The sequence below is a fragment of the Patella vulgata genome, chromosome 2 (genome assembly GCF_932274485.2).
Source record: "Patella vulgata chromosome 2, xgPatVulg1.2, whole genome shotgun sequence".
Taxonomy (NCBI): Eukaryota; Metazoa; Mollusca; class Gastropoda; family Patellidae; genus Patella; species Patella vulgata.
In genome coordinates, this window is record NC_065880.2 from 93,208,071 (window position 1) to 93,225,246 (window position 17,176).

The 17,176-nt window shown below is 33.4% G+C and overlaps 1 protein-coding gene across 2 annotated transcripts in view; it reads right to left on the reverse strand.

Annotated features, from left to right (window-relative positions):
- Positions 1-17,176, reverse strand: part of LOC126812413 (caskin-2) — a 169,495-nt gene that overhangs the window by 87,315 nt on the left and 65,004 nt on the right. The window contains exons 1-2 of one of the 2 annotated variants that reach the window (XM_056099109.1): positions 7,259-7,278; positions 2,998-3,106 (exon numbers count right to left, since the gene is read on the reverse strand). In XM_056099109.1, the coding sequence (XP_055955084.1) occupies positions 2,998-3,106; positions 7,259-7,267 (118 nt within the window). In that variant the 5' untranslated portion in view covers positions 7,268-7,278. Of the gene's footprint in view, positions 1-2,997; positions 3,107-7,258; positions 7,279-17,176 lie in introns of those variants that run through there. The other variant, XM_056099108.1, reaches the window with a different exon arrangement.

The following is a 17,176-nucleotide window of genomic DNA, read 5'->3' on the forward strand; positions in this document are numbered from 1 at the left end:
CGAGTTTTACAACATCTTGACATTGCTAGATTACTTTACAATTCCAAAACTTATCGCTACGTAATCTGCAGACACGTGAACAGTAGCATCCAATTAAAGGTTGTGACGTACATGTAGTGATCTCAACGGAAACATTGAACTTTGCAACTTGATTATCACAGGTAGGCATTTTAGCTGGAAAGCGTAGGACTTGGTATTCGCGATGATCGAGGAATCTGATAGGCTCTCAAGCTGGGTGAATACCCAATCGAAATTAATGACGAAAATATACAGGGTATCACAAGATGTACGTAGTTAAAGTGAGATCAAACTTTCTATTGAAGATGGAAAAGATATAGAGTATGCCATCTTTAATTCCAATTAGGATGACATGGGCAATGGTGGAGAATTTTGACTAGATATTCAATTGTGTTGAGTAGGTGGAGAGAGATGGAGTTTAACGTCCATTAGACACAAACTAGGTTATTTTGGGACTAACAGATGATTCAATTTTATTTCAATAATTTGCTTGTGCGTAGGGGTTTTCAGCAGTGGGAGAAAACTGTAGGACCTAAAGAAAACCCACCAAGTTGGACAAGTGTCCCTAATCCATGCCATGTACAAGCAGGGAATCAAAACCACGCCACTTGACTCAATGATAGCCTATACATGATCAAACCCTCAACACCCCCACCCACCAGGTAGCTGAATGACATATTTAAAGTTGCAATTGCAAATTTTCAAGTTATATTTTTAAAATATATTAAAATAAAGCCTTAAAATAGATGGTATCCATAAACAGTCCTACCTTGTTAAAGAATAATCCTATTAATCCTATAATTCACTATTGCCAGCTGAGAAATTGGCAAAAATATCATTTTTAACTTCCAATTCCAACGTTGGAAAATGGCTGAACCATCTTGTCAATAGCAAAACAAGGGAGGTAATTGTGTTGTTATTTCCTGTGTCATAGATTTTTAAGGGTGGGAAATAATCCCCATGATCGTATAATAGTGAATTGATAACCTATTGAGCAAAAGACATAGAAATAATTATGTTTTGACTTTCTTAGATAATTTGAAATTCTGGCTTTAAGAAGATTTTTCAGTATATTCTACCGGTGTTGGGTGTAATTTGATCAATCGATACCTATTACAGTATCTTATTATGTGTAGAGATTTTGTATATAAGCCTCGATGTTAATACTATAGGTGTAACTGAGTAGTATTATAATAGTATTATCTATAATAATCTACTTATAAAACAGTTATATGATATAACCCACACTCTATATACAAGGTGGGATATATAATATTAATATGTGAGATATAACTAGATGGGTGGTATATGCAAATTAAATAGGACTTAATATTGCAGAGTCAACAGTGAGTGGAGTGAGGCTGATGTCTACCACCTAAATAAACAAATGACGCTCATTAACTACTTGTACATTTATCTTTTTTAAAAGTTTTTATTAAGGAAACTTTTGTCTCCCTAAAAATAGGGTTTGGTCAGCCATGTTGGCTAAGTGGGTAAGACGCTGGCTCGCTAGCCTGGAGGTCGAGTGTGCGATCCCTGCATCAGCCAAGAAAGTTCATCGGGATTTTCCGATGTAGTTTCCCCTTGTCAGTGGTGCAGGATGGAGGGCCCTGACTAGGACGGCTGTCAAGTCATTCAGATGGGATAAAAAACCGAGGTTAGTGTAAACATTGGTGTGCACATAAAAGATCCCTTGGCAGTTGGAATTCGATATAAAAGTAGGCCATAGTGCCGCTGCCTGGGAAAATTTCAATCATAGCACAATGTATGGGGTATGCCCGACTTTATCAGTAGGATGTTTAACACCATTTCATTTCATTTTTTTACAAATGGAGTCTAAGAATAGCAAGTCATTCTTAATTCATACCAAACCAACCCCTCCCCCGCCCTTACATGTACATATACCATGAACTACCAGTTCAATACAACAATTATATAGATATATTGTTCCATACAACTTTAACACCAGATGTACCACGATACACCCAAGTTATACAAGGGACATAACTCCATTTTAGCCTTACATTATGTTTGCTCGTTTGGTATTGGGAGAGAGAGAGAGTGAGAGAGAGAGAGATGGGGTTTAACGTCCACTCGACACAAACTAGGTCATTTTGGGACTACCATATGGTTTAATTTTATTTCAATAATTCGTTTCCATGTAGGGGTCTTTAGCAGTGGGAGGAAACCGAAGGACCCGGAGAAAAACCACGAGGTTGGACAGGTGACCCTATTCCTTGTCACTTACAGTTTGGTATTGGGAAGTAAACGGTGTATTTTGTTGGTAGGGTAGTTTTGTTATTAACACACTATACCTGATAGTGAACCAACTCGTATCCTCTCATTCATTGATAGGGAATAAAACCACCGGCTGATCATTGTTGGCATCAGAATTAACGAACAATGGCAGCATCCAGTATACATGTAGGTGTCTGGTAATTCTGACTAATCTGACTTATTTCTGAATTCCAACTGTCGAGGATCCTTTTACTTGATTAGCACTATTTATACTGGGCCTCAGTTTTTTGCCCCATACCAACGACTAGTAGCTCTTTTTCCCAGGCCCTGACAAACGTACTGACAAAGGTACACCAATCTAGAAAATTTTGAGGAATTTTCTCGATCAATACGGAGATCAATTCACTGCCTTACTAAGTCACTGCAGCTCCAACAATCTATATAAATAAATTCCAAGATATCTGTGATCATGTATGTTTGCCCGCGCTCCACACCACCATATATATGGTATAAAATTTACCAGCATGACCCTGTAAATGTTTTAGACCATCGAATTTGGGCTGGGCAAATCACTCCACATCCACATATGTGGTATCAAATTACCCAGCATCACTTAGTGAGTGTTTTAGGCCGTCGAATTAGATTGGGTCCCTGACTAATTTGGGCCCGGGGTGATTTTGGGCCCCGGGAGAAGCCAGATATTCTGCTAGACTATGAATAACAAAGAATAAGTTGTCTTACCTTTGAGTAAATGTTTCAGTTCTTTGGCACCTTTTGTTGTTGTAAATTTATTAACAATATCTAAGGCCGTTTGGTCATAGGAGTTGGGACGGTTGACATCGATACCACACTGAAAATATAATATCAAACAGATAAACACATTGACATCTAATGGTTTGGATTGTTCGTACTTGGTTTTATTTTATTTATACAAATAAACATATTGACATCTATACCACACTGAAAATATAATAATTTACAAATAAACATATTGATGTTTATACCATACTGAAAATATAATAATTTAGAAATAAACATATTGACATCTATACCACAATGAAAATATAATAATTTAGAAATAAACATATTGACATCTATACCACAATGAAAATATAATATTATAAAGAGTGGGTTTAAATTCAGGTTTTGTTCTAATTCTATGAAGGTAGTTTTATCATTTTTTACTGATATTTTAGAGAGAGAGAGAGAAATAGGGTTTAACGTCCACTCGACACAATCTAGGAATAACATATGGTTTAATTTTATTTCAATAATTAGCTGGCGCGTAGGGGTCTTTAGCCGTGGGAGGAAACCGGAGTACCCGGAGAAAACCCACGAGGCTGGACAGGCGACCCTACTCCTTGTCACGTACAACGGGGGATAAGAAACCACACCAGTTGACTCAATGACAGGCCTTATGATACAGCATGCACATGCTAACCATTAGTGCTAACCATTCGGCCATCCAACCCTCCTGATATTTTAGAGATGATTTAGTTGTTTGTATTTCATTTTTGTTAAGAATTTATGAGTGATGCAGTAATGTTGGTTATATAAATTTAAAGGTATCAAGCCTGTAAATAGGTCACCTGTCACAGACAATGTCAGGCACAGATTCAGGATTTGTCAGGTACATCTACCCTGGTGCCTGTCATTTTGTCTGGTGCAGATATGTTATTTTTCAGTGTTCTAAATGATATTTATAAAATTAAAATTTCTGGTATCTGTTTAATACATTAATGCCTAAAATTTTGTCAGATACAGCTAAAAATATTATTACTACCCAAAAGCATTTGTTGGCCTGTGTTGGGACTTGAACATAGGACATTTTAATCGAGATATGAAATGTTATATAAATTATTAATTAGATATTAATTAATATGACAAGACCATAATCAACTCGCTAGACCACTTGATGCACAAGATTTTAAGTAGAACAGAACAGTCAGCCATTTACTGATTTAATTCAAATATAGAGAAGCGAGGCTAAGCCTTGAATAACCAGTACTGTGGTTACGATAATAGACAATCAACGCACACATCTTGTCAAAACTACAAATAGTGATAACTTCACTCAGAGTAAAGTAATTTGAATGAAATTTTCAAAACATTTATTTTGCATTGTCTATTTTTGAGCTATTAGAACAAGAACGGTCAGTTCTTTATCTAAATCTTACATCTCTCTACAAATGTTAAATAATCAGTCTGCATCCATTTTGGCTTGGATTAAGTTGGAGAAAATTTGATATTATCGAAAAATACAAACGAAACACAGAGATTTTATTAGGCAAAAAATAGGGCATGGAAATGTTTTTTCGTTTAATCATTATTAAATCATGCTGGGAATCGGTCTCCTATTGCTTATTTTCTTTGAGTCAAAGCTACGCAATATATAAATTAATCAACTCAGAAATAGGCTTATCCCAGTGGGCAGTATTTTATCAGCCAGGGGGGAGTAACTCTAGATAAATAGTCAACCGGGTAATTAGTAACAACAAATATGATATGCTTAGAGCAGGGATCAGACAGAAGTGTGTTATCTTTGAAACTTGGCCAAGAAACCAGTCACTGTAATAAATTCAGAGATACTAGATCCTTTTCATGTACAGTACCCGTCAGTATTCATTTAGATAAATAAATAACCTTTAATAACTTAAGTCAGTATTCAGTTAATATTATACGAAATTAAGAAAAAGCCATTTTTTTTTTTTTTTCGTAGGTAATAACATTTATTTCATAGGCATAACAACCCATTTTTTGTTTTAGAATAAAAAATATGACACATTTCATAACTTAACTCATCATTCTCATACATGTAATATTAATGACAAGCCATTTTTTATTTTTATTCATAATATAGCACCCTTATTTTTTAGAATAAAAAATATGACATCTATCATATTCCAATATATCTTTTGAAAATTATAATTATGGAATTCAACATAGGAACATGTTTACTCAAAAAAAAAAAAAACCCAAAACTTTTAATAATTTTAGTCTATTGAAATGAAATGAAATAAAATGAATAGGGTTTAATGTCCTACTTTTCAGTTTTGCAGGTTGTTTTTTTTCTTTTCAAGAGATGTTTTTTTTTTTTTTTTTTTCAAGAGGTGTCTCTTTCAAGAAGGGTCTTTTATTTTTAAAATGTCTTTTTGCATTGTAAATTTGAATAGGCTGCGTCTTTTTGCATATTAAAACTGTTGTTAAAGAGGAGTCTTCCTGTACCGTATATTGAAACTGTTTTTGAAGGGAAGTCTTTCTGTATATAATTCTGTTTTTGAGTAGTTATTTTAGCTAGAGAGTATAGTAGGTTAAGAACTAAGATAGTGTTTAGTATGTTATAGTAGTGATAGTAGTTTGTAAAGTACCATTAATATGCTATAAAGCTGGCTGTATATATACATATATAAGATTAAAGGTAAAGAACATATGGTTGATATAAATCACCTGAACAACTAGTAGATACATAGGTATATATCAACACCTGAATTACCTGAATACTACCTGATACTAACACAGGTATATACCAGGGGTTGAGAGAGAGAGAGAGATGGGGTTTAAGGTCCACTGGACATAAACTAGGTCATTTTCTAGATTAACATATGGTTAAATTTTATTTCAATAATTCGCTTGCATGTAGGGGTCTTCAGCAAAGGGAGGACACCAGAGGACCTGGAGAAAACCCAGAACGTTGTACAGACAATCCTACTCCTTGTCACTACAAGCAGGGAATAGACCTTACGATACCCCTCCCCCCCTATATGGGGTTTAACATCCAACTGTTCTGCACAGATTTGGCTGATAAAGATGGACACAAATCATACTATTTTGTTCGGACCTGCTCTTATATCAGCCAAAGGATTGTGATAGTAGATGGAATATAGGACAGAGGAAATGAAATGAAATTTAACGTCCTTCTGTTCTGCTCCGACTGGGTTAATCATGACCAGAAAATAATGGTTTATTTCGTCTGAGAAATGATTGGCCATTTTGGGGGATATTTGTGAGAATAGTAGGTTGAGAAACATATGGTTAATATTATTATATAGCTAATCCCCTGTAGATTTTTACTGATGGTATACAGAGATAAATACAATCTATCAGGTAAAACACAGGTATTCTCTACTGGACAACACCAGGTAAGATGACCACATGGTTATATAGAGATACAATCTACCTGGTAAAAACACAGGTATTCTCTACTGGACATCACCAGGTAAGATGACCACATGCTATATAGATACAATCTACCTGGTAAAAATACAGGTATTCTCTACTGGACAACACAAGGTAAGATGACCACATGGTTATAGAAATATACAATCTACCTGGTAAAACCTGTCTTCATTAGCCCATATACAGGTCACAATTCTATGGAATACAATTACTGCTTATTACTGAGCGACGTTTCAACTAGGCTTCTCTAGTTATTATCAAGTAGCCTAGTCGAAACATCAGTAAAATAAGCAGTAATTGTGACCTGTTTTTTCATCTTCAATTACTAAATGCTATTGAAACAATTCATTAGCCTAGTAGGAGCAGATGAGTAGGACTTTAAAATCCATTTCTTTTTGTTTCATTTCATAAAAATTTGGAATACGATATAAACAGAAATCTTTCTGGCAGAACATGCTGATGGCGGAACATGCTGATGGCGGAACATGCTGATGATGAAACGAAATGGTGTAACTGGTCTAATGAAGACGTGCATACACTATACAGTGTGCTATGAGGGAAAGTTTGCCTAGACCGTGCAATCTGTGCTTACTCGTCATTGAATTTTAACTGTCAAGGGTTCTTTAACGTGCATGCCTATGTGTCCATAAGACATCACTTTTTATCCCATCCAAATAACTAGATCCTGTTCCATCCTGCATCACTGGTGATTTATTGAAAGTTGGTTAGATTAAAAGTCAGAATAAATAAAACAAATCAAAATTGTAGTCTAATTTTAAATAAACTTTCGTATATCTATTCATTCCTATTAAAATACATTTCTTACCGTTCCCATTTTAATCCTCCGTCCAAACTTTCGACCGAGAGGTGCTGATATCGTGTGATATTTTCTCTTGGGTAAAATCAGGGGTTTCACTGTACGTTTTTCTTCTGCCATTTTTTATGATTAACTAAATCCAATATAATTTAAGTTTCGAAATGTCATTCAGAAATCTTTTTAACTTGAAGAATTCTAACAGAACATCCAAATTTATTGTATTGTTAATCAGCATCTAAACAGTTCACAGATTTGTTACTCATCCGATGTCTTTTCAAAAGTTTATGATTTAAATCACAATTTCAATATTTGTCTGGTTTGAACAAAGCATTGTTTAAATGGTTGTTCATACATGTACGAAGCATCAGATATTGAAATGGTAGTTCATACAATTCATCAGGATTGTGTTAAAAAAATCTTAGGATATAAGACAAATCAAAATCTTTTTTTTTTTCCTCCTTTCAAGTTGAAAACTCACAAAAGATAAAATCACTCTTTATAATTTAATAAACACAACAGTAATATTATGATTTTATACACTATGCTAGAGCTCATTTGTGAAATTCACCAATAAATTTCCAAGTGTTCAAGTAACTGACAAATTATTGTTCATCACTGGTATAACTAAAAGGAACAAAACACTTATTAACAAAAATTAATAATAAAAAGAAAAACCTTTAAATTTATTCACATGAAAAACCATAACACTTCCAATTACTGTTCATTTACATGTATGAACCTTCAACACACGAAGTCAACTCAAAACCACAAAAACTTTAGATTTATGATATAATTCACATCAAGTACTATTTAAAAATAAAAAATCTTTTTAGAAATTTGATATATTCCAAAAATATACTCGTGATTAACATTAGTTTCTAGTCCATCATCAGTCAGTTTCACGGTATCAATATCTTGTTATTTCACACATATTTACTACTTCAATATTCCCCATTAATCTATCAATGTAATCCAAACATTTCCACATGGAGAACATATTTTTTATCTTTTTAGTGATATTATATATCTCAACGTTTCTTCGAATCTGGGACAAAGATAAGTAATTTGTAGATAAATTGACTTGAATCGTGATGACGGGTGGCCAACAACCTGTAATTATGGAAGTTATCAACGATCTCAAACTATAACCCAGTAATGAATGGACTCATCTCATTTGATTTTAGTGATTTTTTAAAAAAAATTTAAAGAAAATAATAACATTATCAACATCTTCTAATTCGTTTTTTTCATTGGACGAATTTTCAGTACTGGCAAGTTAAAAAGTCAATACATCTTGACTAAAACAATCAAAAACCGCATAAAACTACTGGTTCCTCTCGCTCTTCAAATCAACCAAGTCATTTTAACTATTTTAGGATAGTATACTACTTCCGGCGGTTTGAGGCATTCTCTAGTGAACAGAGGTTTTGAGAGAGAGAAATGGGGTTTAACGTCCACTCGACACAAACTAGGTCATTTCGGGACTAACATATGGTTTAATTTTATTTCAATAATTCGCTTGCGCGTAGGGGTCTTTAGCAGTGGGAGGAAACAGGAGGACCCGGAGAAAACCCACGAGATTGGACAGGCGACCCTACTCCTTGTCACGTACAACAGTAGTTTTGAAACTTAGCTACAAATCTCAATGTGACGTTCACATCTTATGATATCATTTCACAGTCCAGCCTAAAATCATTTAAATCTAGAGTTCCCTAAATCATAAAATATCGAAATCCTCTTAAATCCTGAGTCTCCATAAATTACGAAACATCAAAATCCATTTAAATCCAGAGTTTCATAAATTAAAAAATATTCAAATCCTCTTGATTTTGGAGTTCCCATAAATTACAAGATATCAAAATCTTCTTAAATCCAGAGTTTGAATAAATTACAAACTGTAAAAATGCACTTAAATCCAGAGTTTTCATAAATTACAAAACATATCAAAATAGTTTCTATAAATTGCAAAACATATCCATTCAAATTTAGATTTTCCATAAATTACAAAAAACATCAAAATTCAATCAAATTCAGAGTTTCCATCAATTACAAAACACCAAAATCCACTTAAATTCAGAGTTTCCATAAATTACAAAATATCAGAATCCTTTAACTGGGAACACAGAACATAGTTTTACTAGGTTTGTAAAGAATCCAACAGTCAAACAAAACAAACACAAGCGAATGTTACAAGTCACTGCTCCTAACCTGTCTTTTTCCCCATATAAATATATGATATATCTACTCCATGGTACCAGTAGAGACTAGAGGAATAGTGTATCTTCTATATAGGTATCAGGAATGCTTGCTTCTCAAACAATTCAACACCTATCAGTCAATCCTGTAAAACCTACTGTACAGTTCGACACTCTCAACACTATACAGAAGAATTTGTATTCTAAAACTACTAATACATGTTTATATATTTATGTAAGCACGCTGGACAATGAAGGCTATCTTAAATTTCTTAGGTATTAAAAATACTAGAACATCTCGGGAATTTTATACCTTATAGCTTTAATCTACCAGTTCTGTGCGTAATCAAACATATATGATGCAAGAGCTAAATCTGCCTATTGCAGGTCATTCTTTAGGCCTGAAATGTTATCTAAATTATTAATTAGACATTAATAAACTTATCCAGACCATAATCAACTCTCGATGTCATCGCTAGCCTGCAATGTTTATTGGGTTAGGTTCCGATTTGCTGTTCGACTTCCATTTATAAGTAAATCAAAAAATGGATAATCAAGACTATGTTTTTTATCCTACCGACTTTAGTAATGATGATCGAGGCTAGCCCCAATATTCAATCGCTAAAATCTCGGTTTAGATTAGATCAATTTGACTGAAATTTTCAGCAAATCCTCTTTACAGTATTTAGTTTTTAATTATTATAGTGAGAACTGCCAGCTCTTTATCTAATCTCCCTTAATGCATCTTTAACCTATATTAGCATGTAATTAAAAGATCCCTTGGCAGTAGGAATTCAACGAAAGAGTAGGCAGAGAAAAACAGGTTGTTAATCACGATTTGATTTCATCTAAAACCATCTATACGATGATTTACGACAAACAATACGATAAATGTTGGGTCACACATCAACACATGAAAGATTAAAACCTACATCTGACATGTCCTTATCAATAATATAACTTTAACTTGATATCTTCACATATTCTGACTCAACTCATGATTACAACATAACAGAAAAATACAAACAGGATTAAAAGCCAACAAAACGGGTAATGAATAAAAAAAATAGTTTGCCATATAAAACCATGAAAATGGAATATGGTTTATTTTTTTCTATGATCTCTTCTTGTGCAATACTATAGGGAGGTAAATTTTGCCTTGGCAGTGGAGTTTTGATCTACTTGTTTTCGAATTCCAACTGTCACGATTTTAGTTTACTTGCACACCAGAAGGTCTATTAACACTTTACTGGTCAGCCCTGCACACTCTACATGTACCTCTTGACAAGCTGGAACAGGGCCTAAACATTCTGAAGATTATTTCTGGAAATTCTTGTTGAGACTGGCTTAACTCATATCCACAAACGGTTAGAAAAAAATACCTCTACCTGACACAGAGTACCAAAAACACAAGTCTACACTCTTTCCAATACATGAAATGTGTTTAATTTACTGCAATTAAAACATTCAAACAATTGAAACATGATTAACTCCTTGAATAAATTCATAAAAAGACAAACAACTTCAGTTGTGAATCAGACTGGAAAAACCTCCATTAATCATAGAAAGATGGCTGAGAACATGAAATGCACGTGCACTAACCACTGGTACCATGTGACCCATTACAAGTTAAATTCCACTGTATGATAAATCATACCCCTTGTAGATATATAACATACCACAACACACCAACTAATTATATCCACCTCTATATCCCATACTGTATTTCACACATACGATATGAAATGCACATGCAATGACAAGCGTGTGCATGTTGTAAATTCCATATTTATATTTGGCGAAACCGTGGAAACGTCTGTAACATTCAACTACACAAATTACTCGTAGATGTTTGGATAAAAACACACAAACTAAAATAATCTCAAACAGTTGGGATTTCCTACATGTAATGCATGTGCAAGTGAGAGCACATGTTTTCTCTATCTAGTTGTATGATGTACTGTAAATAGAGAAACTGATACCAGGGTTAAAACATCTGTAAATATAGTTTATTAGTACTTACATGACATACTCAATAGTCTTACTCGGTATCCTATATACCATATCTTACAGTACAGTTAGTCAACTTCTTCAACCCTCTATGCACCAGAGAGAGAGAGAGAGAGAAGAGAGAAGAGAGAGAGATGAGAGAGAGATAGAGAGATAGAGAGAGAGAGGTTTAACATCCACTCCACACAACTAGGTCAATTCGGATCAACATACAGTTCAATTTTATTTCAATAATTTACTTGCGCGTAGGGGTCTTTAGCAGTGGGAGGAAACTAGACATAGAAAACCCATGAGGTTTGACAAGTGACCCTACTTTTAGTCACATACAAGGGCGGAATCGAAACCACGCCAATTGACTCAATGACAGACCTTATGATACAACACACACACGTTCTAACCTTTCGGCCATCCATATCCCTCCCCCACCACCTCTTTTCACCAAAAAGAACCCATAACAGTATTAATTTGATATAAGAGGAAGCCGTAGTGCCGCTGTCTGGGCAAAATCTCCCCCCATAGCAAACTGTAAGGGGTGTGTTCATCTTCATTAGCCCAGTAGGAGCAGAAAAGTAGAATGTTAAACCACATTTCATTTCATTTCTTCAAACTCTTATTGCCAACTTCAAAATCTTTCCTCTATTTTTTTCAAATTAATGAAATGGGATTCAAGCCTAACATCTTATTTCTGTAAGTTTTTTTTTATATTTTAAAAAGTAAGATATCCAAAAACTGTTCTGAACAGAAGACACTTAATAGAAATTCTGGCTTACATTCCAAGTCTCAAAAGTCAATTACCATTATACAAGTTTTTTTGTGATATCAATATATCTGGATGTTTTTTCTTTTATTCTAGTCCTTCAGATAAGAACAAAAAACAAGGTTCACAGGTTTACATTGAAACAAAAATATAAAATAAATAGTATGTGTGTGTTTTTCAGACAATCAAATGTTCAGGTATCAAAGTATTGATAAGATACACTGTAAAGTTTTTATTTCAACCATTAAGTGTTAATGTACCAAAATCGGGAGACTTTTTTAAAATTCTAGTCCTTCAGATAAAAAGAAAAAACAATGTCCATACATTTTTACACTGAAACAACGAAATAAAACAGATGTTTTTCAGACAATGTACACTGTATCAAAGTATTAACATGTATATGGATTTTTCCCCATCTAGTCCTTCAGATAGGACAAAAAGTAGAAATGAAATGAAATGAAATGAAATGGGATTTAACGTCCTACTGTTCTGCTCCTATACTGGGCTAATGAAGACGGGCATACGCCAAACAGTGTGCTATGAGGGAAATTTTGCCCGGGCAGCGGCACTATCGCCTGCTCTTATATCGAATTCCAACTGCCAAGTGATCTTTTACGTGCATTCCAATGTATACACGGGACCTCGTTTTTTTGTCTCATCCGAAGGACTAGACAGCTGTCCTTGTCAGGCCCTCCGTCCTGCATCACTGACAAGGGGGGACCACGCGGAAAGTAGAGATTCTCACGTTGAAACAAAGATAGAAACGTATGTTTTTTCAGACAATCAAAATAAATGTTAATGTATGAAAGTATTGACATACATGTATATAGATTTATTCCATCTAGTCCTTCAGATAGGACAAAAAACAAGGTTCACAGGTTTACATTGAAACAAAGATATAAAATCGAAATGTATGTTTTTCAGACCATCAAAAATGTGAGTTTAAATTTCGATCATCAAGTATTGCTTGAAAACGTTGAGAGAATACTCTTCAAAACGTCGCCCAAATAAATCAGTAATTGTTCTTCCATAAGTATGTGTTATAGTTTATCAAGTATTAATGTATCAAAATATCTATATAACTGGAGAATTTCTTAAAATTCTAGTCCTTCAGATAGGACAAAAAAAGAGGTTCTCGCGTTGAAACAAAGATATAAAATAGATACATATGTTTTTTCAGTTGATGGAGTGTTAATGTATCAAGGTAAAAGATTAGTTAGAGTATTATTTTATCATATCAAGTTTCTGTCTCCACCTTGCCAGCTATTTTATACCCCATTTACACTCACATATTATAACACATCTTAACGCCCAGTTATAATCTTCTATCTAATATATCATTTATAACACACCTGATTCTAACAGAGAGAGAGAGAGAGGTGGGGTTTAACGTCCACTTGATACATACTAGGTCATTTCGGGACTAACATATGGTTCAATTATATTTCAATAATTCACTTGCATGTAGGAGTGTTGAACAGTGGGAGGAAACCAGAGGACCCAGAGAAAACCCACGAGGTTGATCAGACGAAGTGGGGAATCGAAACCATGCCACTTGATTCAATGACAGATTTCAATATGGTTTCACGCACACGTTAAACCACCAGACCATCCAAAGATTTCATCCACCCCCCACCCCACCCTCTCTACTGAAAGAAGAGTACACAGTTACCATTGAAATCAAATGTATCACATGTTAGTCTCAAATAAAATAAAACCAAGTACGAACAATCCAAACCATAAGACAGAATTCGAAGTCCTAAAAAACGTTATTGGCAAAATAGTGTATTCGAGTGTAATAGTGTAATCAGCAAATGGACTGCTCCTCGTGTACAAAATACACGACAAACAGTGGTAACAGGTGTCCGGAAGAGTAAGCTTACCCTGCCTGGCACCACACCCGCCATAGCTGCATCCAAACTATTAGGCGAAATGTCGGTAAAATAGCGTGATTGGCCAATGAACTATCGGTATGCAAAATGCACGCGATGAAATGTGTTAATGATGTAGTAGACATTATCAGGGAGACAGTAATAGTATACGTGTCAATTAAATATATCTAGAATAATAGCCGAGAGAGACACGTTATATTTACCAATCAAATCAATATGATGGCCATAAAACTTTTTAAAGGTTTTAATAAGTTTAGTGCGCAAGTATCCTTGTAGTTGAAGCTTAGATGACAAATGCCTCGATCTACTTAAAAAATCAGAATAAAAGCAACAAGCTCTAGCGTAACGAATTAGCTGAGATACAAACACACCATAAGCTGGTGATATTGGAATGTTACTACTAATAAATGGAAAGTTAACAATCGGAAAGTCAAAGTCATCACGTTTATCGTACAAATGACTCAAGGGTCGTGTTGATGAGACGTTAAACACCGTTCCATTCCATTCTTTAATATGATTTTAATCGCATGACCTCTTTTATTAGACCCTCACAGCCAGACGTTATTTGAGGTGCCGTGTTAAATACATCTAAATATAAGTTTTTGTGTGAGCTATACACTACATGTATAACTATATATGAGTTACAGACTATAACAGTTAAACTATGTAAATATGTTTATATATGAGTTATAGACTGTTAAACTATGGATAAATATGTTTATATATGACTTATACACTATAACAGTTGAACTATGTAAATATGTTTATATATGATTTATACACTATAACAGTTAAACTATGTGTATAAATATGTTTATATATGAGTTATAGACTATAACAATTAAACTATGTGTAAATATGTTTATATATGAGTTATAGACTATAACAATTAAACTATGTATAAATATGTTTATATATGAGTTATAGACTATAACAATTAAACTATGTATAAATATGTTTATATATGAGTTATAGACTATAACAATTAAACTATGTATAAATATGTTTATATATGAGTTATAGACTATAACAATTAAACTATGTATAAATATGTTTATATATGAGTTATAGACTATAACAATTAAACTATGTGTAAATATGTTTATATATGAGTTATAGACTATAACAGTTAAACTATGTATAAATATGTTTAATGGTATGAAATCTTGGCATTATACAAATGTACATACATTGTAGGTGTCTAAAATCTATTTAAAATAAGATTACAATTTTTTTTTTTTTGTTTTATACGAAGTTGTAAATCAACCAACTTTCTATCATCATCAAGTCCTGTTCTATTTATATCACCCAATCAAACACCAGATGGAAGGCAAAAAAACTAAGACATCAACATTCTGCACATTTATATACCAAAAATAAGTCAAATTTGTTTCCGAAAAACGTACAATTAGCAAGAGGTATAACTATTATAACGGGTTGATGTGATGTGTGTACAAAGCTTCATGAAGATATCTTGAATAGCTTATGAAATATGATACCTTAAATCTATGTCAAATTTATTTCGATGGAATCACAACAATTTTAAAGGCACAACTACTTATACATGTACATGCAGGTTGATGTTTTTAAAAGTTTCATAAAGATCTTCTTTGATTGACATTTAGTAATTAACAAATTAACACAAGGTACAATTTTAATGATACACAATTTACTGAGTTTGAGACTAAGCGACGTTTCGACGAGTATACTCTCATCTTTATCAAGCAAATGATACAGGTATGTGATTTGTGTGTATCCATAAAATTGTACCTTTTGTTTCATAAAGATATCTTGAATGGTTTGCTCCTGTTACAAACCAGGACAGGCGATGGAAGTAAACACAGAAAGACGGACATACATGCATCTTTCCTTAACTTCATTGCAACCTTGTACCAAAATGGATAAATTTATTGGTCAATTAGTTCATATAATTTGAACTCTCACATCAAAGAAAACATGTCAGATGTCAATAGAGTTCAAGACTAAAAATAAACGAGCAACCAGATCGACACGTGATTTTAATCTGAATGAATATTAGATGAAACAGATGTATAATATTAATATAAAGCATGTTTATCAGGTATATCAGGTGTTTAGATCAACAGGTATATATATACCTAGTTATTATACCTGTATCAAATATTCTCTTGAAACAGGTCAAATATAAACCATACTTTATATCATGGATACATTATAATATTCTAGAAATATGGTCGAATATAAACAGTATTTTATATCATGGATATGTTATAATATTCTAGAAACATGGACGAATGTAAACAGTACTTTATATCATGGATACGTTATAATATTCTAGAAATATAATCAAATATTTCACAGCTCGGAATTTCAGGAAATGTTTAGGCAGATTATCCACGAATGGAAACAAGACAATAAGCCTACACTCATAGTTATATTTTAATAATCTTAAACATACATTATGCAAGAGCTAAATCTGCCTAATGCAGGTCTTTCTTTAGGCCTGAAATGTTATCTAAATTATTAATTAGACATTAATTAACTTATTCAAACCATAATAAACTCTCGATGGCATCGGATTTCTCCGATATTAAATAGATTAGAACAGTTCAGCCATATTTTGATTCAAGCTAAAAATGGAGGAGCAAGACTTAGCTTCAAACAATTAGTACGGTGGTTGAAATTATTTTACACGTTTTGTCAAACCTTCAAAGGCTAATATCTTCGCTCGCAATATAGTAATTTGAATGAAATTTACAAATTATTCATTTTACATTATCTTTTTTTGAACTATTTTAGCAAGAATGGCTCGCTCTTTATCTAAATCTTACATAATGTATCTTTAAGGGAAAGGTTATTTGTCGTAATCAGAGTATTTTGGGTTAGGGCAACTTTGTATAATCAACAAGTACAAGAAGTATTTAGTATAATCATTAAGAAGCCATTTAGCGATTGGGAAACAAATTAACAGAACACAATTTCTATGGAAAAATGATCACTAAAACTAGTGATTGCTTTTCCATAGAAATTGTGTTCTGTTAATGAGTGTTTAGTAGTTACAACGATCTAGGGTTAGAGTTAGGGTTAGTGTTAG